General features: G+C 39.7%; 2 protein-coding genes across 2 annotated transcripts; both read right to left on the bottom strand.

Moving 5' to 3' along the window:
- Positions 1-10,668: 10,668 nt before the first annotated feature.
- LOC125413124 (resistin-like gamma) lies at positions 10,669-12,433 on the bottom strand. Its single transcript, XM_048454327.3, has 4 exons — positions 12,347-12,433; positions 12,035-12,186; positions 11,487-11,567; positions 10,669-10,944 (listed from the first exon to the last, which is right to left on the bottom strand). Exons 2-4 carry the CDS (start codon positions 12,159-12,161, stop codon positions 10,817-10,819), a joined length of 336 nt encoding a protein of 111 aa, XP_048310284.1. The 5' UTR covers positions 12,162-12,186; positions 12,347-12,433; the 3' UTR covers positions 10,669-10,816.
- A 10,041-nt stretch (positions 12,434-22,474) lies between these two features.
- LOC125413125 (resistin-like alpha) lies at positions 22,475-24,335 on the bottom strand. Its single transcript, XM_085677651.2, has 4 exons — positions 24,232-24,335; positions 23,908-24,053; positions 23,263-23,343; positions 22,475-22,747 (listed from the first exon to the last, which is right to left on the bottom strand). Exons 2-4 carry the CDS (start codon positions 24,026-24,028, stop codon positions 22,617-22,619), a joined length of 333 nt encoding a protein of 110 aa, XP_085533777.2. The 5' UTR covers positions 24,029-24,053; positions 24,232-24,335; the 3' UTR covers positions 22,475-22,616.
- Positions 24,336-24,898: the final 563 nt, after the last annotated feature.

Here is a 24,898-nt window from a genome sequence, read left to right as displayed (position 1 = left end):
TTATCCCCAGGATGTCTCATAGAGATAGACACAGGATCATCCAGTGGTGATGTATCCTGCACAGCATGAGTGGTAAAGGTGGAAGGAAGAGGAAATCAAAGCTCTTTGGTTTTAAGAAAAGCCTTTCAGGTACTTTTTACCCTCTTTTAAACCTGTTAAGTGTTTTCAATTCTGATGGAGCATAGAAACTGTGAGATTAGGCTGGGAAGGATGAACAGAAGATATTAAGATAAAATAATTGATTTGGGAAAGATTAATGGAGAAGGAAGGAAACTGAACTAAGTCTTGAGTCCTGTATTAACTCCTTAAGAAACAAAAACAAGAACTTGAGTATGGATTGTTACGCAATTCAATAACATAAAGTCTCAAAGAAGGGACAAATGGCTACAAGTTTCCCAGGTGGCAGTTGAGTTTGTTGTCCATGATTTCAAATGAGGAATAAAACTAAGAAAAGAGTACATGTGCAAAAATTTATTGGGAAGTAGCGTAGAAGCTACCAAAACAAAAAGGAATTTAAATGATTGGTCACCAGGAAGTGTTTGACCTTAGTTCTGTTTATATTCTGTTTATAACGTGGTCCTGCCTCTAAGCAAATTAGGTATTCAGTTGGGAGGAATCTGACTTGTTAATTTGAATATATATGAGGGATTCTGACCAGACAATAGAATGGAAGAGCACAGACTCAGGTGGAAAAAAAGCCTACCTAAGAAAAAGTCTGACATAAAAGCCTGCCAGAGGCATCAAGAAGTAGAAAGAACCTGAAAGTAAAAAGAACAAAGGCTGGTTATTGGATGACATCTTGGTGAGTCAGGGCCCTTATGGATGGAATAGGTTATTTGTTCCTTAATGACTGATTGCCTAGAACTTACATGTTTTCAGGATTGACACCCGTTCCATCGGGGCATGAATGTTAGGTCTTATGGCACAGGCTAACCTACTGAATGGGCTGCTTTATTCCTAATTCCTAATTCCTAGCATGCTAAGCAGTGAGGAGATGGCAGGCAGAGCCCAGGTACATGGCTAGAGTAGGGGGTAAGCAAAATTCTTCACCTTCATATTGTTATTCATCAGAGGGACAGGATGTCCTATTACTTTTAATAGACAGGATAGTACAGGAAAGAGAAGTTAAAGGTGTATGAGAGATGATTCTGTGGGGCAATTGAAGTGTTAAGATTGGGACCATAGGGCCCATGAGATGTCTCAGAGGATAAGATTGCTTGTTTCAAGCCCAGTAACCTGAGTTTGAGTCCCCAAACCCACATGGTAGAAGGAAATAACCAAACTAACAAGTTGCCCTCTGATTTTAACTTGTAAAGTAATGTAAAAAAGTGACAGGGTCCCTTATTGGCCAGTTCCTTCTTTAAAACCTGCTTCACCCTTCTGCTCATATAAATCAATCACTGCAAGAGCAAGACATTTGGTAGCTGTGTGCCACCAGATGAATTATGTAACTCTTTAGAACTTGAGTTTCCTTTCTGTAAAATGAAAAAACTAACACTGCTACCCTCTTAAGATAAAAGTGAGGAGTTAAGAAAACACTTATACAGTAACTACTCAAGAGTGGTTGGGAGATATAACAAAAAAAATGGGTAGGGAAAATAGGACATGGTGCTGGCAGGAGTAGGAAGGCTAAGTTTCTGTGTAGACTCCTGGGAAGCAGGGATGCTGCAGAATATTAATAGTAATTAGTTAGAATCACTGATATGGTAACGCAGAGCAGCAGAGGTCAGGAGGATAGATGCTGCTTAGAGGTGTGGACTATCAGAACTTCAGCCTCTCCCCTCTTCCAGCAAACACGCCAGTAGTACCTGTGAACTAAGATAGCGGGAGAGGATGGAGTTTTCAAAAAGCACAAGAAACAGATTCTAGCCAATGTCCTGAGAGGCTCCAGTTGCCTTTGTTCTGGTTCTCTGCTTATATGTATGTGTGTGTGTCGGGGCGGGGGGGAGATTGGAGGGGAGGGGTGCGATCTTCCTGTCTTTTTTTTTTCTTTTATCTACCTCCACTAGGTAGAAGCTGCCAATTTTGATAGCATCTCTCATTACAAGTTCTCTGGTTGTTGTTTCAACAAGGAAAAGCAGTAAATTTATGATATGATGCAATATTATTGGTTGTCATCTGCTTGCCCAGCGTGGCATTGCTCTCAACTCATTCTCTCTATGGGAGAGTAACAACAGCACACTTCCCACTTCCAGACTGGGAGACAACTGCCATAGCACGAGACATTAGCTTACTGATCAACCTGAGAAACAAGGATCTTAGATAATTTTGAGCCTGGTTTTTCTTTCTTTACTTTTAAAATTAGCATATATTTATTGCTTATAGTGATGGATTCTACTATAGAAATTTCATTAAAATGTGTTATACATTTAACCACATCTGTCCCTACTCCCCAAAGTCGAGACAAAAAAACCCCTATTTTTGTTTGTTTGTTTTTGCTTGTTTGTTTTAACTTCAGAAGCAAACTCTCAGAAACCTGAAGCAGATTTCTCTTATGGTCTGACTTAGGTGACTCATTAGTCTGTACAACTTCACCTTATATAGAGATGATTAAGAAACAGAATACTTGGCCAAGAAAGGTGTGAGTTCCATCATTGTATCTAGTATATATTTATTCTTCTAGGCAAAATACCTTATAACCATGAATGAAATCAGAATTTTGTTAACACACAAGACAAGAAATTGGTCATAAAGTCATCAACTATGTTAACTTGACCTGCAGAGTCCTACTTCTGCTTTTGCTGTTGCTAACCTCTGGTCTCCATCTCCATCTTCTATATTTTCTTTCTCACCGAAAGAAATATATATTTTATTTAGAGACACTTTGGGACTCAGGCACCTGTTAAAACAGTATCTGTTGCTGTATTGTCAGGACTGTGGTAGAGGAAGCGTCATAGAAAATAAGAGAAGCCGACCTGGAGTCAGAGTTGGACTTGTCCACTTATTAATGAGTTCATGCAGGAAGGTGGGTGAAGTGTACAGGAACACAGATGTGGCCAAAGTGAAGTGAGAAAAGGTCATAAATGAATTTATAAGACTATTCTGGGGCCAGAGCATTTGGAATTCTGTTACCTTGGTCAAATAAATAGGATATAATTTTTCATGTAATGGAAGTAACTAGAGCAATGTTCTTAACCTTGCTAATGCTGTGACCCTTTAATACAGTTCTTCATATTGTAGTAACCCCTATTCATAAGATTATTTCATTGCTATTTATTAACCAGTTGTGCTACTGATATGAATCATTATGTAAATATCTCATATACGACTCCCAGAGGGACCATGACCCACAGGTTGCGAATAACTGCACTAGTTATTCTAACTAGCATTAGAATAAATGAAACAACATAGTGTGTGGTCTAGTTTATGTTTGAAAATTCTCAGTTGAATTGCAGTAAATAAGGACATTGAACTAGGATTCCAGTGATTTACAGTCTACCCGTGAATAGAACTTTTTAAAAACATTAGAGTAAGTAACTAATAAGTAGATTGTTGCTATGGAGAGAACAGTAAAAGGCAAAATTAAAGTCAAGGGCAACCTATGACTCAGATAATTACTTCCCTGGCTTTCACACATGTCTGCATCTCTGTGGAAAACTGAAGGGCAATCTGATCACCTTTAGTATATTCAGTATATTCAGAAGGTTGCTCTGAACCCTTATAACTGCTAATATAAGGGCTGACACACCTAGTAACCCTGTTCTGCCCTTAAAATATACCAAACTGCAAAATAAAGTTTTCTTTCCTCAATAAAAGAAACCCAAAGTGTCTATGTCTCTATCTGCCCTTGATCATTTCTCTTTTCTCCCAGGAACTCCAAGTTTTAGCTTTAGCTGCACTGGCTGCAGCAATACAGTATACTTATAAATATATTTTTAACTAGGGGATATAAGGTTTTCTCCCTTAGTTTATATAGTCACAGCTATATCACATCATCAAATTGAGTTCCTGTTTTTCATAGTTATTAGCTTTGAGAAATCCACTGTCATTATTAAACAGACATGGAAAGAATATTCTTATTATAGTGATAGTCAGTATATTTAAATTCCTCTTGAGTTGTCAATATTATTTAAAATCATTTTCAGAGTTAGTGAAAATCTATTACCATAACAGATTCAAGGAACTAGACATCAACAAATCAAACAATCCAATGAAAAATGGGGTATTGATCTAAACAGGGAATTCTCAACAAAGGAATCCCAAATGGCAAAGAAACACTTAAAGGAGATGATGGCACATGTTTTTAATCCCTGCATTTGGATTGCAGAGGCAGGTGGATCTTTGCGTTCAAAGCCAGCCTGATGTACAGAGTGAGTTCCAGGATAGCCAGGGCTACAAAGAGAAACCCTGACCTGGAGGAACAAATAATAACACTGAAAATGTTCAGTATCCTTAGCCATCAGGGAAATGTAAACCAAAATGAATCCAAGATTCCGCCTTAATGTGACAAAATGGGTAAGATTAAAAACACAAGTGATTGGTCATAGTGGTGAGATGGGGAGGCAAGGGGAATACTCCTCCATTGTTAGTGGGATTGAAACTTTGTATAGCCACTTTGGAAACCAATATGGACATTTGTCAAAAATATTGGGAATCAATCTACCTCAAGACCCAGCTATACTACTCATAAGCATATACCCAAGGGGCATTCCATTCTACCACAAGGACACTTGTTCAACTATGTTCATAGCAGCTTTATTCAGAATAACCAGAAACTGAAAGCAACCTAGATGTCCCTCAATGAAGAATGGATAGAGAAAATGTGGTATGTTTGCACAATGGAGTATTAGTCAGCTCTTTAAAAAAATAACATCATGAAATTTGCAGACTAGTAGATGAAACTAGAAAAAAATGATTCTGAATTCCATCTGACCCAGAAGGACAAGCATGGTATGTACTCATAAGTTGGATATTAATAGGTATAATCATGCTACAATTCACAGACCAAAAGATGTTAAGTAACAAGGAGGGTTTAAGTGGGGAGCACATGGATCTCCCTGGGAAGCAGAAATAGAATAGATTTTACTGATGGACTAGGGAGCCGGTGGATATGGGAATGGGAGGGATCTGGTGGGGTGTGGGGGAGAGAGTACTTGGAGAGACTAGTGAAATTGTGAGACCTTTGGTGTTGGGGAGGGAGAAGCCTAATGCAATGAAAATTCCCAGGAATCTATGAGGGTGAACCTAGCAAAGCTTCCTAATAATAGGGAATTTGGAGTCTGAATACCTTCTGCAACTGTGGAAGGCTTCCAGTGGAAAAATCGGGGCACTGAACCAGGCACAACCTTTGACTTGCAACTAGTTCTGCCTGCAAGATGTACTGGGGTAGAAGTGGCATAGAAATTATGGGAGTGCCCAGCTGATTTGTCCCAACTAGAGATCTATGCCACAAGAGGGAGCCCATGCCTGACACTTCTTGGAAGGTCAGGAACCAGAGTGGATAGCCCAGAGAGCAAGGATAAAATCAAACATGACCAGAAAAAAAGGTCAATGAAATGATTACTAATGATACTCTGCTATACTCATACACTAGAACCTAGCATAATTGTCATCAGAGATGCTTCATCTATTGCTAGGCTTCCCTGAGCCTCCATATTCCCCAGGGAAAGGTGACTGCACTATCTTCCCATTGCCGCAGTCCCAGGATATAGGACAATCAGATGTGATAGGGAGTTAAGTCAAAGCAGGAACTCAGTTAATTACTGTGAATCTCCACTTATAAAGGTTAAACAGCATCCAGTGATGAAACGGTACCTTCAGTCACTGAGAGGCAGCCAAACCCTCCCTCTGGCTGGAGGGGCATCTACCTAGTTTTTACTGTCTCATCCTCACTCAAACTCTAGCTAGGCTTTCCTCTGTCCTACCTGCCTTGAAGTATAGGCCCTGAACTCGACCCAGACTTTTTTCTGTCCTATAGGCCTTGAGGTACAGGTCCTGAGATAGTTTTGGCCCAACATCTCCTTCTACCCTGTCACCAGGCCAGAATAGCCCATCAAGGAGAGAGTTCAGGTCAGGGCCACCCCTATCTGGAGTTGCGGCCTGGACACCCTCAAACTGAGAGTTCATCTATGGGGTGAGATGTATCGAGCCTATCATAATGTACTCCAAGGGTCATGTACCTGTTGTATCTGTTTTTGGAATGCTTGTTTCAGCCTTGGGAAAATGCATGGGCCAAAAGGACAAATCAATAAACAAATAGCCATCAGCCCAATTAGGAAAGAAATGAGTGTGGTAAGCCATGGGGACCAATTAAACCAGATCTCATAGGGGATCCTTGACTTAAATGTATCAATATCATTTCTTAACTCTTCTAGGGTTCTTGTAACTATCCCGGAATGGTCTGCATAGAAGCAACATTCTTCCCCAAGTGCCCTGCAAGTTCATCCCTGTTCCATAAACAGCATATCCACGCTTCTCCTATTTTGTAAGGTTACTCTTGCTAAGGAATCCAAATAACGTAATGCAGTATCTGTCTTTTCTAATTATGCCCATCCCACATCCCCAGGAAGAACAATAGTAATCAGGAACCCCCCCCCCACGCCCCCAGCTGCTACTGCTGCAGTTTCTAATAGTGGAAGCAGTCTGGTTGCTTTCTGGACATACATAAAAGGGTGTTTGCAGGAGGGCATGTCTCTAAAGACATGAGAACACCCAGGCTCATTAGGGTAAGATGCCTGGGGTAGGATGCACCCCTGAGAGTCTCCGCATTCAGATCTCCCTTCGATCCCCTGAATCCAGTCTCCCACGTCACAGCTCCCATGTGCCAAATCGCAGAGGTCAAACATCAGGTAAGGCCACCATGTCCAGGGTGTCATCATCTGAGAAATCTGGTTTAGGATCCCTCCAGTGCCAGTGCTTGACAGGATTCATGTCACCTTCTGTGCTTGGTGGGGGCTTGCTGTCTGAACCTTGGTCCCCATGAGAAGAATTAACGAGATTATCGCCGAGAAGACCATCTGAAATAGATAAACAAGCAACACTCTCCTCAAGGGTTAATTTCCCTTGAGTAGTGGTTATTTTTTTTTTCTTGTGTTTGGATTTAAGGTTTATCCACCATAATCTCTTTCTTTCTTGGTCATCTTAGTCATCCCCATTGTCCTTAGGTGAGGGTAGAAATTTTAAGTTTTGAGTGGGTAGCCATATAGACATTTCCCCTCTGTTTGGAAAGACATATCCATATCTGTGTCAACAAGCGATCCGGGCCCCTCCATTGGTTAGTGAGAGGATCCTTCCACCTAACCTTTAGGCAGGGCCTCATTAGTAGGGATCCCCAATGTTTCTGGAATCTATTTTGTTCATCTGATTTTTGAAAATTTAAAATATTGATGTTTAACAACTCCTTTTGCAGTTGTAGATGGGGGGGGGAGACTTCTTCCCATTTTGTTTTATAAGGACCTATTTGAGATATTGATGATGTCTTTCGACAAATGCTTGACCCTGAGGGTTTTATGGGATCCCAGTAGTATGGAATATATTCCATCTCTGGAAGAATTCTTTTAATGTTTCACTTGTAAAATAGAGGCTGTTGTTGGTCTTGAACTGTTGTGATAGTCCCAATGTAGCAAAACATTGTAGACTTTAATTCTGTTGCAGGGATCTGGGGGTATAAGTATTTGAGTCCTCTCCAGTTGACATGAATTAAGTCATGAATTTGGGTAGCATTTTATATGGGCAGAAGTGAGACCTATATGAGACAAGCCCCCGAAGTTGTAGTATCCGCAGCAGCATTCCCTTGGGAAATGAGGCCTCAAGGTACAGGCTCTGAGATAATTTTGGAACTACAATCTATCAACAGATGTGAGCAGATACAGAGAACCACAGGTAAACACTAGGTCGAGCTTGTTTAATCCTGCAGAAGAAGGGGAGGAAGGAGCTAGAGAGGTCAAGGACACCACTAAAAAACTCACAGAATCAACCAAGAAAGACTCATAGGGGCTCACAAGACTGAACCAATAGTTTGGGAGTCTGTGTAGGCCTGACCTGGGTCCTCTGCATTTATGTTATGGTTGTGCAGCTTAGTTTTCTCGTGGGACTCATAACAGTGAAAGTGAAGGCTCTCTTTAGCTTTTTTGCTTGCTTTGGGAGACACTTCCTCATTTGGTTTTATATGAGGTCATGTGCCTAGTCTTATTGTTACTTGTTAAACCATGTTTGGTTGATAACCCTAGGAGGCCTGCCCGTTTCTAAAGGGAAATGAAGGAGTAGGTCTGGGGGAGAAGGGAAGAGGGGAGACTGGGAGGGAAGGAAGTAAGGGAAACTGTGGTCATGATGTAATATATAAGAAAATAATAGTTAAAAAAGAAAACTCATTTTTGGTAACCTAAAGTTGTAACTGATCTATTGTTTCATTCAGGACCATGAAGGTCAAAATTCAAGTCTATCAACTTAAATCACAGTAACGTCCTAGCCCTTGGGTTACTTCTTGTTTAACACTTATTCCTGTTTGGAATTCTTTCATATTTATACCCAGGAAAATGACATTTTAGTAAGACTCAGTGACATGTGAGAGATGTGGCTTTATTTTGTTATCCAAAAGAAAGACAGCTGGGAAGGAAGTCACCTTGAACAACACCATCGTGTCTACTTAAATAAGAGTACATGTGTGTACTAAAAGGTTAGAAGTCCAAATGGCCAAGAGACACTTAAGGTCACGTTCAACTTCCTTAGCAATCAGGAAAATGCAAATCAACTCTGAGATACCATCTTATACCTGTCAGAATGGCTAAAATCAAAAACACCAATGATAGCCTATGCTGGAGAGGTTGTGGAGTAAGGGGAACACTCATCCGTTGCTGGTGGAAATGCAAACTTGTGCAACAACTTTGGAAATCAGTGTGGTGGTTTCTCAGGAAATTCGGAATCAACCTACCTCAGGATTCAGCAATACCACTCTTGGGAATATCCCCAACAGATGCCCAATCATACCACAAAAACATTTGTTCATCTATGTTCATAGCAGCATTATTTGTAATAGCAAGAACCTGGAAACAACCTAGATGCCCCTCAATGGAAGAATGGATAAAGAAAGTGTGAGATATATACACATTAGAGTACTATTCAGAGGTAAAAAACAATGACATCTTGAATTTTGCATGCAAATGGATGGAAATAGAAAACACTCTTCTGAGTGAGATAACCCAGACCCAAAAAGATGAATTTGGTATGTACTCACTCATTTGTGGACTCTAGCCATAAACCAAGATCATTAAGCCCATAGTTTTCAGAGAAGTCAAATAACAAGGTGAACCCAAAAAAAACCATATATAGATCTTCCTGGAAATTGGAAGCAAACAAGATTACAGGGCAAAAGCTGTGAGCATGGGGGTGAGGACAGGGGTGGAGGTGAGTTTGGGGGAAGGGAAGTAGGGGAGAGACAAGGGAGAAGGGAAGGACTGGCAAGAGCTTGGGGGAGTGGGAGGGTAGAGATGGATGAAGGGCAGATATAGGAGCAGGAAAGAAGATACCTACAGTAAGGGATCCATTTTAGGGTTTGCAAGAGACTTGGCTCTAGAGGGGATCCCAGGTGTCCACGGGATGTCCTCAGCTAGGTCCTTGGAGAGCAGTGTAGAGGGTGCCTGAACTGTCCTTGCCCCACTATCATGCTGATGATTATCTCAAATATCACCATAGAATCTTCGTAGGGTGACTGATGGAGATAGAGACAGAGACCCTCATCAGAGCAATGGACTGAGCTCTCAAGGTCCAGTTGAAAGGCAGAAGGAGGGAGAAGATGAGCAAGGAAGTCAGGACCGCAAGGGGTTGGTCCACCAACTGAGGCAGTGTGCCTGTTCTAATGGGAGCTCACCAAATCCAGCTGGACTGGGTCTGAATGAGCATGTGATCAAACATGACTCTGATTGTGGCTGACAATGGGGGCTGACTGAGAAGTCATTGATAAAGGCACTGGGACTTGTTTTTATGGCATGTTCTGGCTTTTTGGGACCCTAGTCTAGGTGGATGCATAGCTCCCTAGATCTGGATGTAGGGAGGAGGGCCTTGGACTTCCCACTAGGCAGGATTCCTGGCCCTCTCTCAAGCAGGGCAGGAGAGGGAGGGGGAATGTGGGGGAGCGGGAGGGGATTGGGAGGAGGGAAGGAAGTGTAAATAATTGAAGGGAAAAATAAAAATAGAAAAAAAGAAGCTAATTATTTTCAATTTCTTCCTGCCTCCTTACACCTTGCAAAGTTCTCCTGCACATGGGTTGGAATTTATTATTCGAATTGGTGAACTCCATTAAAAACATGTTATTTGCTTTACTATATTTCGTGCCAAACAATGTATGCAATGCTATCTGTTCAGTAATGAGGGACTAGGAGAAGTGGAGGATCAGTCCATTTCCCATTCTTCCCATATGTTTCCTAGCCACACACCTCACGTGCCGTTCTGAAATTTAATCTGAGGTACTAAAAATGTTGTCTGGCAAGAGGTTTCCCGAGATAGGAGAGATAACATTAAAGGCTTAACATAGAAGTTGAATGGTAGTAGTGCATGCCTTTAATCCTAGCACTTAAGAGGCAGAGATAGGCGGATATCTGTGAGTTCAAGGCCATCCTGATTTACAGAGTGAGTTCCAAGATGGGATCAAAGCCACACAGAGAAACCCAGTCTTGAAAAACAAAATAAATAAATAAATAAAAATAAAGAGAGAGAGAGAGAGAGAGAGAGAGAGACAGATAAAAATTTGCTTTTATTTTTCAAGAAGCAGTATTAACAGCGAATATGAATTCATCAAGGGGATATGAGCCAGGTTGCCATGTTGAGACTGCAGTTTCTTTAGAGTCATTATTTCCAAACTAGGTTCTCAGTCTCCTCATTCTCAGGCCAGTTGGCAGCAGCGGGCGGTGGTCCAATCCATGCCTTTGCACTGACAGTGGCAGGTATTTCCATTCTGGACATCCCATGATCCACAGCCATAGCCACAGGCACAACCAGTGACAGCCATCCCTGCATGGTCACATGAGGCACAGACATCAGCACCTTTAGACTGCAAGAGATGGAAGGTCCCTAACTGTCCTTTCCTCTTAAGAGGCACATGGGTGGATCTAGGTTTTGCGGGGCATAAAGCTCTTCAAATTTCAGAATTCTCTTCAAGCAAATGAAATGCAAAAGTTACTTAAACTGAAGGACCTGGAAGGAGGAGTTTCACAGTCATTCAGTTGATGGCAATTTCACCCTTGTTCTGGTCTCCTGCCCACTAATGTGAGGAATAGATAAGGAAATGAATAGAGATTAGAAAATAAATTGTCCATGACCAGATGACTGAGGAACAAAAAGGGCTGGCATGTGGGACTTGAAGGAAGAAGTGACAGGAAGAATGAACCCAGAGTCCTTCAGCAACCTCCTTCAGGTAACTGAAAACTAGAAAGAGACTATGGTTCAGCTCCATGGCAGTATAAACCTGAGTTAGGACAAGGTGGTAATTGGAAACTGATGCGGGTAGACACAGGGATACCTTACTCACAAACGCTCCTTGAAGAGTTACTCACCAGCAGGACAGGAGGCTAGTGTGCCGGTAGCGGTGACACTAGTGCAGGACAAAGACTTAGTCGCAGTGAAGGGACAGTCATCTGAGTAAGAGGAAAGAAGTCATATTGTCCATGATCTCTCTCACAATTCCCTTTAAGTCGTCTTCTATCTTGGCCGTGTCACTGTTTCCATAATTAGTCCACTCACTAACTCTTAAGACCAGTTCCTTCATTTGTGATGAGAAAGTAGTAAAAAGTAAAGTATACTTACCTCAGAAGTGGCCTTGAAAATTAAATGAACTAACTAAAAGATTAATATTATACCTGTTTCATTATGCATTCCCAAATTACACGCCTGTCCTCCTTTTCTTCATCCTCATCAAGAACATTGAGTTCTTACCTAAGAGTTCCAACGGGTAGAGTACTAAGGAAAGCCCTGGTCAGGAAAGCAGGGAAGAAGTAGACTGAACAGAGGCTGAGATCTTAGAGTGGGATAGAAGGGACTTTCGGTTTTATGAACAGTCAGCATGAGCAAGGATTAGCCTTGGTTTCTCCTACTCATCCCGTACCTCCACAGTGGAGAAGTTTCTTGATTTTTTTCTCCAGGAGTGAGTCTAAGGTCTCTGCAGTATTCACTGGGGCCATCAGCTCGAGAAGGGAGATGAAGATGAGAAGGTAACAAGTTGCAGTCTTCATCCCGTTGAAAGTCAGTGTCCTTGGGCTGGAAGAAAAAGTCAAAGAAGATGAGATCTCTGAGCTCTGGCATGGCTGTGGGGAAAATGATATATTCTTGAGAGAGTAGGGAGGGAGCAACTCAAGGCTGTAACTGTGGTCTCTGTTTAGAGAGGCAGAGAGGGTCCCCACAGTGCTGACTGACTCACCAGAAGCTCAGGAGTGGTGCCAGGGCCTGACCAGATGAGATGCTTTAGTACACTGTGGGATTGTTGACCTGGATACCCAAATATATATAAGAACACCCAAATGATGTAAACATTTTCAGTACGTTTTGACAGCCCGGATGTCTTGTACAGCAATTTCCTGTGAATTAAGACACTTGGTTAAAGTACAAACAGTGAGTTTCTTGAGAATGAGGAAGTAAAGCCTCTTCACTTGTGTGGTGAAGCTGAAATAAGATTTTCCTCCACAAAGTTATGGGAGAAGCAGCTATTGACTTCGTTTAGCTGAACTGCCAAGTCGTGATTCTTGGCCCATGGAAGTTCCTGGAAAACCTTGCAGAGGGATCTATAGATGCAGTATTAGGGACTCATAACACATTCTGGTGTGAGCTTTTCAGTAATAGAGCTGCACTCAAGTTGTCCAGCTCCTGGAATTAATACACATACATGCACACAAACACATGTGTACATGAACGCACTTAGAGTGACACAGAGAATGTGTTCTGTATCCTAAAAACAAGTCTTATGCAACACACTTGACACCAAAATTCAGACAGGAGAACCAAAGTTTTTAGGGAAGAGAGGCTACATGTCTCTCCAATGGGTTCTGAGTCTTTTTCCCACATGGGGTAAGCATAGCTGTTGCTACATCAGCAGTAGTAAGGGGCTTTGTGTTGGGTGATAAAACATGAAATCAAGGCTGAGCTATCTACCCAGTGGGAAAGTCTGGGTAGAAGAGATTTAAGTGGAACTGTCTTCCTTTAAGTATTATAGAGTAACATGCCTGTTCAATAAATGGGGTCTGCTGTGTGAATTTAAAATGCTATGAAATAGGCTAAAGATTTAGAGAAAATTCTATGATCCTTGAGAGCAACAAGTAAGGGAAGAGAGTATATACTGTAGTGAGGCTGACAAACTACTGCTAAGTGTAATACAAAATGCATCTACTGTTAAGATGTCAAGTCAGTAGAAATTTGCTTGTGGGAGACAGAAATTACAAAGTAAAAGGAATATATAGCTGTTATGTTCTGCATGAGCCCCTGGTTTGAAGTAGAAATGGTCTTACCCACTTCTTAGAGCTGGCAGGATGGAAGAGAAAGATAATTCAAGTTAGATTTGTACTAAAGATCCCTTCCTGGTATTCAAATACTTGAAATCCAAGGAAGAGTCAGGTAGTCAAGAAAAGAAAATAATAAACAAAGTAAGTATTACAGAAGTGATAACCAATACCAAGTTCACCTGGTAAAATAAGACTATGTTCACTCAGGAGTTAAAAAACCCAAACTCAAAAGACTTGATTCATCAGAAACCCCAGGACTGTTACAGGGCATTAGTTGCATTTTCTATGTCCCTTGGTGACAAGGAATCCACAAGAAACTGAAAAGGCTCTAGCAGACCTACATGATTCTAGACCAGCAAATACATGTTTACAAACATCTTAAAGCACTCAGGAAGAGATGAGGAAAGGAGAAAGAAGTGATGAGTCATGGTCAGGTTACTAAAACACAAGTGTCGTAAGTCCCTGGTGGGGGGACTGATAAAAGGACAAATACTGTGCTTGTGGCTTTTTGAAAGGCTTTAAAGCCCAAGCAAGGGTTATAGGAGTGAAAACAGGAGGGGCAGAAGTGGTCTCATCTGCACCCCATGCAGGGGAAGGCAAAGTCATTGGATGGAAACCAGCAAGCTGTCTTTCTGACTGCAATTGAAGGCTGTAGAAGGCAACTGGAGGCCTCTTGCCAAATAATGAAGTCATGGGTCTGCTAAGAAAGTACAAGTTACTTAGATATTGGGGAGTGTTGAACCCAAAATTACATTAATGCATTAGAGTCCCCAAAAGCACTTGGGGCAATAGGCAGATGGATCTGGGGGAAGAAAAAAACAGTCTAAGACTGTGGTTTCTATTTTGCTTACTTTAGGTGGCAGATGAGCAATTTGTAGATTGGGAGCTGGTACTATAACCAAAGTCCCTCCAGTCCACTTCATTGTCCTATGCATGAAGCCTTCTAACTTATCTGGGGATAAATAAACTAAAAGAAGCATATTCAAACATGTTCTTTAACCATTTCTGTTTAGTACATTTCCCAATACATTTAGGCACTGACCGTAAAAGAGAAATGTCATATAAATCATAAAACAAAAAATTTTTATGCAATACCACAAATATAAATACCAAAAATAAAAATAAAACAGGAGCCAGCGACCTCAACCTGAGCAGGCCTGAGACAGCAAACTTCAGAGAAGCAGGTACAAAAGAGCAACTGCTAAGGGAGTAGGCAAGAACCAGAGACCTCTGCAGGAAGCATGTAAGTCTGGGATCTCTGAGGGAGTAGGCCTGAGCCAGGACCTCTGCAGGTCCTGGCATGAGTCTGGGACCTCAGAGGAACTAGACCAGAGCCAAAGACCTCTGTGGGTCCGGGTTTGAGTCTGGGATCACCAAGGGAGTGAGCTGGAACCAGAAATCTGTAGGTCCAGGCATAAATCTGAAACCTCTGAGGGAGTAGGCCTGAGCCAGGACCTCGTCAAAGCAGGCCCAAGGCAGCAACCTCAGCAGAAAGAGCTGCAAGCAAGCAATCTCTCTGGAAGCAAGCCCAGGTGACCCCTGGAATTGCAGAGTGCACCCCCTAGAGCCGAGTGACCTCCAGGAACAGGGAGTAAACAATGAGGTGATTGGAACCGTGATCCTGATTGCACCACAAGGAGCAACCATCTAAGCCTTGAATTCACTGGCACCTGGAATATAGATCACCAGAGTCACAGATAGCCTCAGCTACACCAATCAGAGGAAAAGACGGGTAGACAAGGTAAGAACATACACAATGCTACAATGAGCAACATGATACCAGTAAAAACTAGTGACCCTACAACAGCAAGACTTGAACAAAAAAATATAAGTGAAGCAGAAGAAAATGACCTAAAAAATAACTTTAGGAGAATGTTTGAGGCCCTTAAAGAGGAAATGAAAAGTTTCCTCAAAGAAATGGAAGAAAAGAAAAACAAAAAATTGGAAAACATCAACAAATCCCTTAAAGAAAACCAAGAAAAAGAAATCAAACATATAAAAGAAACTATTCAAGACTTGAAAACTGAAATAGAGATAATAAAGAAAACACAAACTGAGGAAATTATAAAAACAGAAATCATGAGAAAATGATCAAGAACCACAAATGCAAGCATAAACAGCAGAATACAAGAGATGTATTAATCAAAACATTAAGCATACAGAATAAAGAATATTAAGAGCTGCAAAGGAAAAAGGCCAAGTAACATATAAAGGCAGAACTATCAGAATTACACCTGACTCCTCAATGGAAATAATGAAAGCCAGAAGGTCCTGGCCAAGAGTTATGCAGACATTAAGAGACTAGGTTTCCCAGTCAAGACTACTATACCCAGCAAAACTTTCAATCACCATAGAAGGACAAAACAAGATATTCCATGACAGAACCAGATTTAACTGTTACTTAGCCACAAATCCAGCCCTACACAAAGTATTAAAAGGAAAACTCCAATCTGAGGAAGTTGGCTACATACACAAAAGCACAGATAATAAATAATCTTACAACATCAAATCCCAAAGAAGGGAAAAACACAATAACATCACCACCAACAAAAACTAAATTAACAGGAGATAGCAATCACTCGTCATTTATATTTTTAATATAAATGGACTCAACTCACCTATAAAAAGACACAGGCTAACATAATGAATACGAAAACAGAATCCATCTTTTTTCTGCTAACAAGAAAACACCTCAACCTCAAGGGCAGACATTGCCTCAGAGTTAAGGGTTGAAGAAAAAAATTCGAATCAAATGGACCTAAGAAACAAGCTGGTGTAGCTATACTAATATCTAACAAAATAGACTTCAAACTAAAATCAATAAAAAGAGTCAATGAAGGACATTTAATATTAATCACAAAAAAAATCCATCAAGAGGAAATCTCAATACTGAACATCTATGTCCCAAATACAAAAGCACCCTTATATCTATAATAAACACTTCTAAACCTTAAATCATACATTAAACCCCACACAGTGGGAAATAGTGGGAGACTTCAACACCCCACTCTCACCACTGGACAGATCAGTCAGACAAAAAAATCAAAAGAGAACTAAGGGAGTTAACAGATGGCATGACTCACAGGAACTTAACAGACATCTACAGAACATAAAAGATCCATCCAAACATAAAAGAATATACCTTCTCTCCACACCTCATGGAACCTTCTCTCAAATATTGACCACATACTAGGTAACAAACTAAACCTCAACAGATACAAAAAAAAAAAAAACTGGAATAACCCCATATACCTTGTCAGATCACCATGGCTTAAAATTAAAATTCAACAGCAGCACTTATTCCAGAAAGCTCACAAACACATGGAAATTAAACAATGCTCACCTGAATCATCAATGAATCAAGGAAGAAATAAAGGAAGAAATTTAAAACGTCCTAAAATTCAATGAAAATGACCACAAAACAAACCCAAATTTATGGGACACAATGAAAGCAGTGTTAAGAAGAAAGTTCATAGCACTAAACGCCTACATAAAGAAGCTGGAAAAAAAATCCCACACTAGTGAATTAACAGAACATTTGAAGACTTTAGAACAAAAAGAAGCAAACTCAGCCAGGAAATAATCAAATTGAGAGCTGAAATCAACAAAATAGAAACAAAGAAAACAATACGAAGAATAAAAAAGACAAACAGTAGGATTTTCAAGAAAAATCAACAAATTAGTCAAACCTTTAAACAAACTAACCCGAAGGCAGAGAGAGAGAGAGAGAGAGAATATCCAAATTAAGAAAATTAACAAAATCAGAAATGAAAAGGGAGACATAACAACAGACACAGAAGAAATATAGAAAATCATTAGGTCATATTTTGAAAACCTGTACTCCACAAAATTGGAAAACTTAAAGGAAATGGTCAACTTTCTGGAGAAATATCACTTATCAAAATTAAATCAAGATCAGATAAACAAATTAAATAAACCAGTAACTGATAAAGAAATATAAACAGTCATCAAAAGTCTCCCAAGCAAAAAAAAAAAAAAGCCCAGGACCAGATGGTTTCATCACAGAATTCTACAAAATTTTCAAAGAACTAATACCAATAGTCCTCAAATTATTCCACACAATAGAAACAGAAGGAACATTGCCCAACTCTTTTTATGAGGTTACAATTACTCTAATATGCAAACCACGTAAAGATATTACTAAAAAAGAGAATTTCAGACCAATCTCATAAACACTGATGCAAAAGTCCTAAATGAAATACAGGCAAATCAAATCAAAGAATACATCAGAAACATTATCCACGATGATCAAGTCAGCTTCATCTCAGAGATGCAGGGATGGTTCAACATATGAAAACCATATAAACAAACTGAACAATAAAAACCACATGATCCTCTCATTAAATGATGGAAATACTTCAACAAAAATGCAACATCCTTCATGATAAAGGTCTTGGAGAGAGCATGGATACAAGAAACATACCTAAACATAATAAAGGCAATATACAGCATGCCAACAACCAACATCACACTAGAGAGAAACTCACAGAGATCCCACTGAAATCAGAAATAAGACAGGGTTGTTCACTCTATCCACATCTATTCAATATAGTTCTTGAGGTCCTAGCTAGAACAATAAGACAATAAAAGGAGATCAAGTGGATTCAAATCAGAAAAGAAGAAGTCAAACTCTCACTGTTTTCTGATGATATAACAGTTTACATAAGCAATGCCAAAAATTCTACCAAGGAACTTCTACAACTCATAAACACTTTTAGTAATGTAGCAGGATACAAGATAAACTAAAAAAAAAAAAATCAATAGCCCTCCTTTACACAGATGATAAAAGATGATAAATGGGCTAAGAAGGAAATCAGAGAAACATCACTCTTCACAATAGCCACAAATAGCATAACATATCTCAGAGTAACTAAACAAGTGGAAGATCTGTATGAAAAGAACTTTAAATCTTTGAAAAAAGAAATTCAAGAAGACACCAGAGAATGGAAAGATCTCCCATGCTCTTGGGTAGGTAGAATTAACATTGTAAAAATGACAATCTTATCAAAAGCAGTCTACATATTCAGGCAAGGCCCATCAAAATCCCAGCAAAAGTCTTCACAGACCTCAAAAAAAAAAAAAACACAAAAAACCAGTACTCAATTTTATTTGGAAAAGCAGAAAACCCGAATAGCCAAAACAATCTGTACAATTTAGGAACTTTTGGAAGTATCACAATCCCTGACTTCAAACTCTACTACAGAGCTACAGTACTGAAAACAGCAAGATATTGGCATAAAAACAGACAGGAGGACCAATGGAAATGAATCAAAGACCACACACCTTAGAATACCTGATTTTTGACAAAGAAGCAAAAAATATCAAATGGAAAAAAGCATATTTAACAATTGGTTCTGGCAGAACTGGATGTTAACATGTAGAAGAATGAAAATAGATTCATATCTATCACCATGCACAAAACTCAAGTTCAAATGGATAAAAGACCTCAACATAATGCCAACTATACTGAACCTCATAGATGAGAAAGTGGGAAGTACACTTGAATGCATTAGCACAGGAGACCAATGCCTAAATATAACCCCAGTAGCACAGACACAGAGAGAAATAATTAATAAATGGGATGTCCTGAAACTGAAAAGCTTCTGTAAAGCAAAGGACATGATCAACAAGGCAAACAAGAACAGGAAAAGGTCTTCACTTAGCCCACATTAGACAGAGGTCTGATCTCCAAAATATACAAATATCTCAAGAAATTGGTCATCAAAAGAACAAATAATCCAATAAAAAATGGAGAACAGATCTAAACATAAAATTCTTAACAGAGGAATCTAAAATGGCTGAAAGACACTTAAGGAAATGCTCAACATCCTCAGACATCAGAGAAATGCAAATCAAAACAACTCTAAGATTTCATCTTACACCTGTTGAAAAACACTGATGACAATGTATGCTGGAGAGGTAAAGGGAACACTCCTGCATTGATGGTGGGAGTACAAATTGGTACAGCCCCTGTGGATGTCACTGTGGTGATTTCTCAGAAAATTAGTTAACAGCCTTCCTCAAGACCCAGCAATACCACCTTTGGGTATATACCCAAAGGATGCTCAATGGTACCACAAGGACATGAGCTCAACTATGTTCATAGCAGCATTGTTTGTGAGAACCAGAACCTGGAAACAACCTAAATGTTCCTCGACTGAAGAATGGATAAAGAAATTGTGGTACATTTACACAATGGAGTTTTACACAGCAGAAAAATTAATGACATCTTGATATTTGCAGGCAAATGAATGGAGCTAGAAAACATCATATTGAGTGTGGTAACCCAAACCCAGAAAGACAAATATCGTATGTACTCACTCATAAGTGACTTTTAGACATAAAGCAAAGAAAACCAGCCTAAAATTCGCAATCCCAGAGAACCTAGACAACAATGAGGACACTAAGAGAGACATACATAGATCTAATCTACATGGGGAGTAGAAAAAGACACGGTCTCCTGAATAAATTGGGAGCATGGGAACCGAGAGAGAGGCTTTAAGGGGAGGGGAAAGTAAGGGAAGAGAGCAGAGAAAAATGTAGAGCTCAATAAATCAATAAGTAAACAAACAAACAAATAAAACAAATGGTTTCAATTTAAATGCTAAACCATTTGAGACCACAAAGGCTTCTCATACTCAGCTTCAAAAGTTTTATTCTCCTAAACAAAGTTGTTTCAAAAGCAGTGGTATGGTGATGGATGTTGACCCCCTTCTCTCCTCCTAGAAAATTAATATTCATTACAAAACAAGAATTCTTACAGATGTTTATGTTTTTACAGAACATCACTAAACATATTTATCATGGGTGTTAACACACACTGGCATATCCTCCATCATTATTATTCTGTCTTTTTCATGCCAAACACTAGAAAGACCTGGGCATAAAACTTTAAGGCAGTGTTGTCAAACTGAATGGCCATTATCTACTGTCACTTGCACCAGCCTGGATGTTGTGCCCATAGATTAGCATCTAGGAGCTGGCTCTACTCTAAAGACTTCTGCTTTTCTTTGCTGAACTTCCTCTCAGAAGTCTAGAATTTCAGATATAGAATTAAAGGACAACTTGAGCAACCATTTATTACTGAAGCTGACTGATGCCAACTGAGACATCTGGGATGTGGTCCCAGAATGCCCTATTGACATCAAGTTTGGCACAGGCTTCATAATGTCTCAGTTCCCTATTCCCAGAAGCTACAGTTTTTGTTCACTTTCTCAGTTCTCATTCACTCCACTCTTTCATCAATAACTGATATGTTATATTTACACAAACCTAGAAAAGACCCAGATCATTTTGGGGAATGTCACTGTTTGTTGGCAAGGAGCCTAACTCTTTGTGAAATATAACCTGGAAGTCTAGTAGTACTAGGATCTGAGGACTGAGAAACATGCTATCTCCAAAAGATAGAAAACCTGGAGGGCTACTACAATGTTTGCTTTTGGAAAGATTTTTATTAATTTTTTAAAATGTCAGTTCTATGTCTTTCACTTAACCAGGAGTACAAAACAAGAAATTGTGAACTGAACAGATCCTGAAGCAAAGTAAGTTTAAAAGAAATACTGAGAACCAAGTGAGAAAATCTAATGTCAATGCAAATTTGGTTTGAGAGCTTGGCCTATAAAATGTTCAAATAAGTTAAAGTAGTTATCATTTAAACAGTAAGGTATCCCCACTGAAAGGGAAGACACAGCTCCTCCTAAATATAACTATAGCATTTGCCAAGTTGACAAAAACCCAACCAGGACAATTGACTCATGTCAACTTGATATACAAACACATCATTATTTGCCTCTAACTCTTCTTTAATTTTTTATTCTTAAGGTCTCACTTTAATATTAATATCACAATATGAAACAGAAATAACTCATGTGTCCTTAGCTCATGTAAGGGAAGCTGTTCCACTTTGAACTCTTCCTCTAGAACTTAACTGACCCTGGAGGAAAATGCTCATTCCACAATGTATTCTGGCCCTTAATCCCCACCTTTCTCTCTCTCTCCTTCTCTTTTGTCTCACCATCTCACCTTTCTCTCTACCTCCTCCCCACTCAGTGTCTGTGTGTGGGTGCATTCACATATGTACCTGTACATATGTGAGCAGGCCAGAAGTCAATTCTTAGGCCGGAAGTCAATTCTTGTAATTGTCCTCAGACTCTGTCCATCTTGTTCTCTCACTTTGCCTGAAGCTTGCCAATCCAGTTACCCTAGCTAGGAGTAAGTCCAAGGAATCTGCCTGTCTATGCCCCTTCAATACTTGGATTACTAGTATACACTAACATGACTGGCTATTTTGTGTAAATTTTAAATATAAAAAGTGGGATCTTCATGGCTTTTAGCTTTGAGAAACCTAATACCATAATTAACAAGATGGAAAGAGAAGATTTTTATTGTAGTTGACACATGAATTATAGCCTCTTGCAAAGGCTCAAAATTGGACACCCCCAACCTTATAGAACATTTAATACCCAATCACTTCTTCACTTTCTTAACAATGTCATCAATATGTTAAACTAGTTTTTACTTTGGAATTCTGTGATTTTTTTATGTTCCAGTAAGATGCAATATCATAATTCTCAGTAACGGGTGAGGACTGTGGTATTTTTTTGACATATGTGAGACACGTGATTGGGAAAAAAGTCACCTTAAAGCCATCTTTAAGGTACTTGAATTGTAAGGCATATAGATACATGCTGAAAAGTTAGAACATAATTATTTTAAATTTCACCCATTTGCCCACACTTTACAGTCCTCCAAATCTTAGCTACTTTAACTTATTTGAACATGTTGCAGATGTTGGTTCTCATAAAAGCATGCTATTCTACTTCTCTATATTTCGTGCCATCCAATGTACTTATACTTTGTATTAAAATTTGTGAGGAGGAGAATTGAATGGGGGAGATCCATTGTTCCCATTCTTTTCTTTCTTGGCAACCCATCTCAGATCCAGTGAAATGTAATCATTGAGCTACTAAAACTGTCTTCTTGCAACATGCACCACAAGCAACAAATAATAACATTGAAAACATAATCATAGATGAGTGCAAATCTCTCTTTATTACTTAAGAACGAGGATTACAGTGTAATATGAATTCATCACAAGGAGAATGACTCAGATCTCCTAGGGGGAATCACAGTTTCATTATAATCATTATCTCAAAAACTGGATTCTCATCTTTTTCATTTGCTCATTTGGCAGCAGCGGGCAGCGGTCCAGTCTATGATTGGACACAGACAGTGGCAAATGTTTTCATTCTGGACATTCCAAGATCCACAAGCAAAGCCACACGAACAACCAGTAGCAATCATTCCTGCATGGTTGAGTGAGAAAAAGCCATTAGAGACCTAGAACTTTAAACAAATGGAGAGTCCTTCACTGTTATCCCTAGGAAGCTCATGCACATATTTATGTTTTGTGGGACATAAAGCTAAATCAATTTCGAGTGTTATCATCAAGAAAAAAATCACTTAAAAGAGTTGGTGTTTCGCTGTCTTCCAATTGGTCGCAAATCCACCTCTGCACTGGCTCCTATTCTACCACTACAAGGGAATAGAATGGGAAAGAAAAGAAGGCTATATCCATGACCGCACAATTGAAGTACAGGTAGACTGTCATATGAAGGAAAAAAGTGACTAGAAAAACAAACACAGGGTCCATCAATAGCACCCTTAAGGGTACTGAAAATCAGTAAGGGATGTCTAGGCAACTGGGACTATGGCTCAGCTTCATGGCAGTAAAAATCTGATGTATTTGAAGATGCAGGTATAAGAGGACAACGGGGTGCACAGGGCTTCTTACTCAAAAATCCCCTTATGAGTTCCTTACCTGGTGGACAGGAAGCCAGTGTTCCTGAAGCCTTGATACTAGTGCAGGAGAGACGCTTAGTCATAGCAGAGGGAGGACGCTCTGTAGGTGAGAAAGTAAGGGGTATTGCCATAATCTCTTGTTCTTACAGCTCCCTTTCTTAGTCATCCTCTATCTTGGAGATGTCCCTGTTTCCACTAGTGGGCTAATGACTAAGTTTAAAGACTTAGTGTCTTCCATCTTGAATTTTGTAGGCAAATGGATGGAGCTAGAAAACATCATTTTGAGTGAGGTAACCCAGACCCAGAAAGACAAATATCACATGTACTCACTCATAAGTGGTTTTAAAACATAAATCAAAGAAAACCAGCCCACAAATCAAAATCCCAGAGAACCTATACAACAATGAAGATTCTAAGAGAGACATACAGAGATCTAATCTACATGGGTAGTAGAAAAAGACAAGATCTCCTGAGTAAAATGGATTGTTTAACTGTGAGCTCAAAAATAAGGATAGTATTATAAAGAAGTCCTGAACAGGGAGTTAGGGCCAGAATTAATTAAATATGGGTGGAGTCTAGAAATAGGATAGAGATATAATTTTAATTTAGAAATAGGAGACACGAACCCTGGATAAGCTCAGCATTCTTCTATCCTAACAGTTACCTAGACGGCGAGCTTCCTTGAGCTTTTTCGTGACAGAGTCTAAGGTCTCCTCCGCATTCACTGGGACCATCAGTTGAAGAAAGGAGATGATGAAGAGCAGGGAGCAGGCCGTAGTCTTCATCCTTTTGAAAGTTTGTGTCTTGGGGCTGGAAGAAAAAGGCAAAGATGATGAAATCACTGAGCTGTAGAGTAGCTAGCTGTGAGGGAAAGGAAGAGACAGTTTTACTCTGGAAAGAGTAGGGAGGAAGAACAAAGTAACCATGCTGCAACCATTCTAGCTATTTGCAGAAGCAAAGAGTGTTCCCATGGAGAAGATTCACTCACGTAAACCAGAAAGGTTTCCAAGGCCTGACCAAGCAAGGATGCTTTTAGACTCTGTGGGATTATCAGCCTGGCTACCCATAATATATAAAACACACGACCCTCCATCACTGCCATGTAAACACTTCTTACACTTCCAAAGAACTTTGGCAGCTGAGGCACAGGTTGGTTTTTTTTATTATTTTATTTTTAGCAATTTCCTCTGAATTGAAACATTCTCTTAAGGACATGTGGAGAGGTTCTTGAGCCTCACGGAGTAAACAAACTCCAAATGCCTGGGAAATCTGAAACTTGAGAGTTCTCAAAGTGTTTCCAAAATGCTCCTACCTAGTGTTACAGGAGCAACTAACCAGAAGAAATCTGTGACCAGTTGAGCTGCCTAGAGGAGAACCTCCTGCCTCTTTAGCTGTTCTTTTATTAATCTGAAAAAAATCTTTTAACAGGCATTTGATAAGGGCCAGATGTACTAATAACCTCAGAAAAAGGATATAAATATGTTTTCCCAAAGGATACAAAAAAAACCAATCTAAATCCCAGACATTCAACCTTTCCACCAAAAAACCTCTCTTAATGCCCCCAAAAGACAAAAGACAAAAAAAATTTAAAAAAATTAAAAGTTCGACCTCTCTTCTTTATAGGAATCTTCAACTCCCTCTACATCGTCATCCAT

Source organism: Myodes glareolus, chromosome 2 (genome assembly GCF_982192425.1).
Source record: "Myodes glareolus chromosome 2, mMyoGla1.1, whole genome shotgun sequence".
Classification (NCBI taxonomy): Eukaryota; Metazoa; Chordata; class Mammalia; order Rodentia; family Cricetidae; genus Myodes; species Myodes glareolus.
This window is presented reverse-complemented; position numbering and strand designations above follow the sequence as displayed.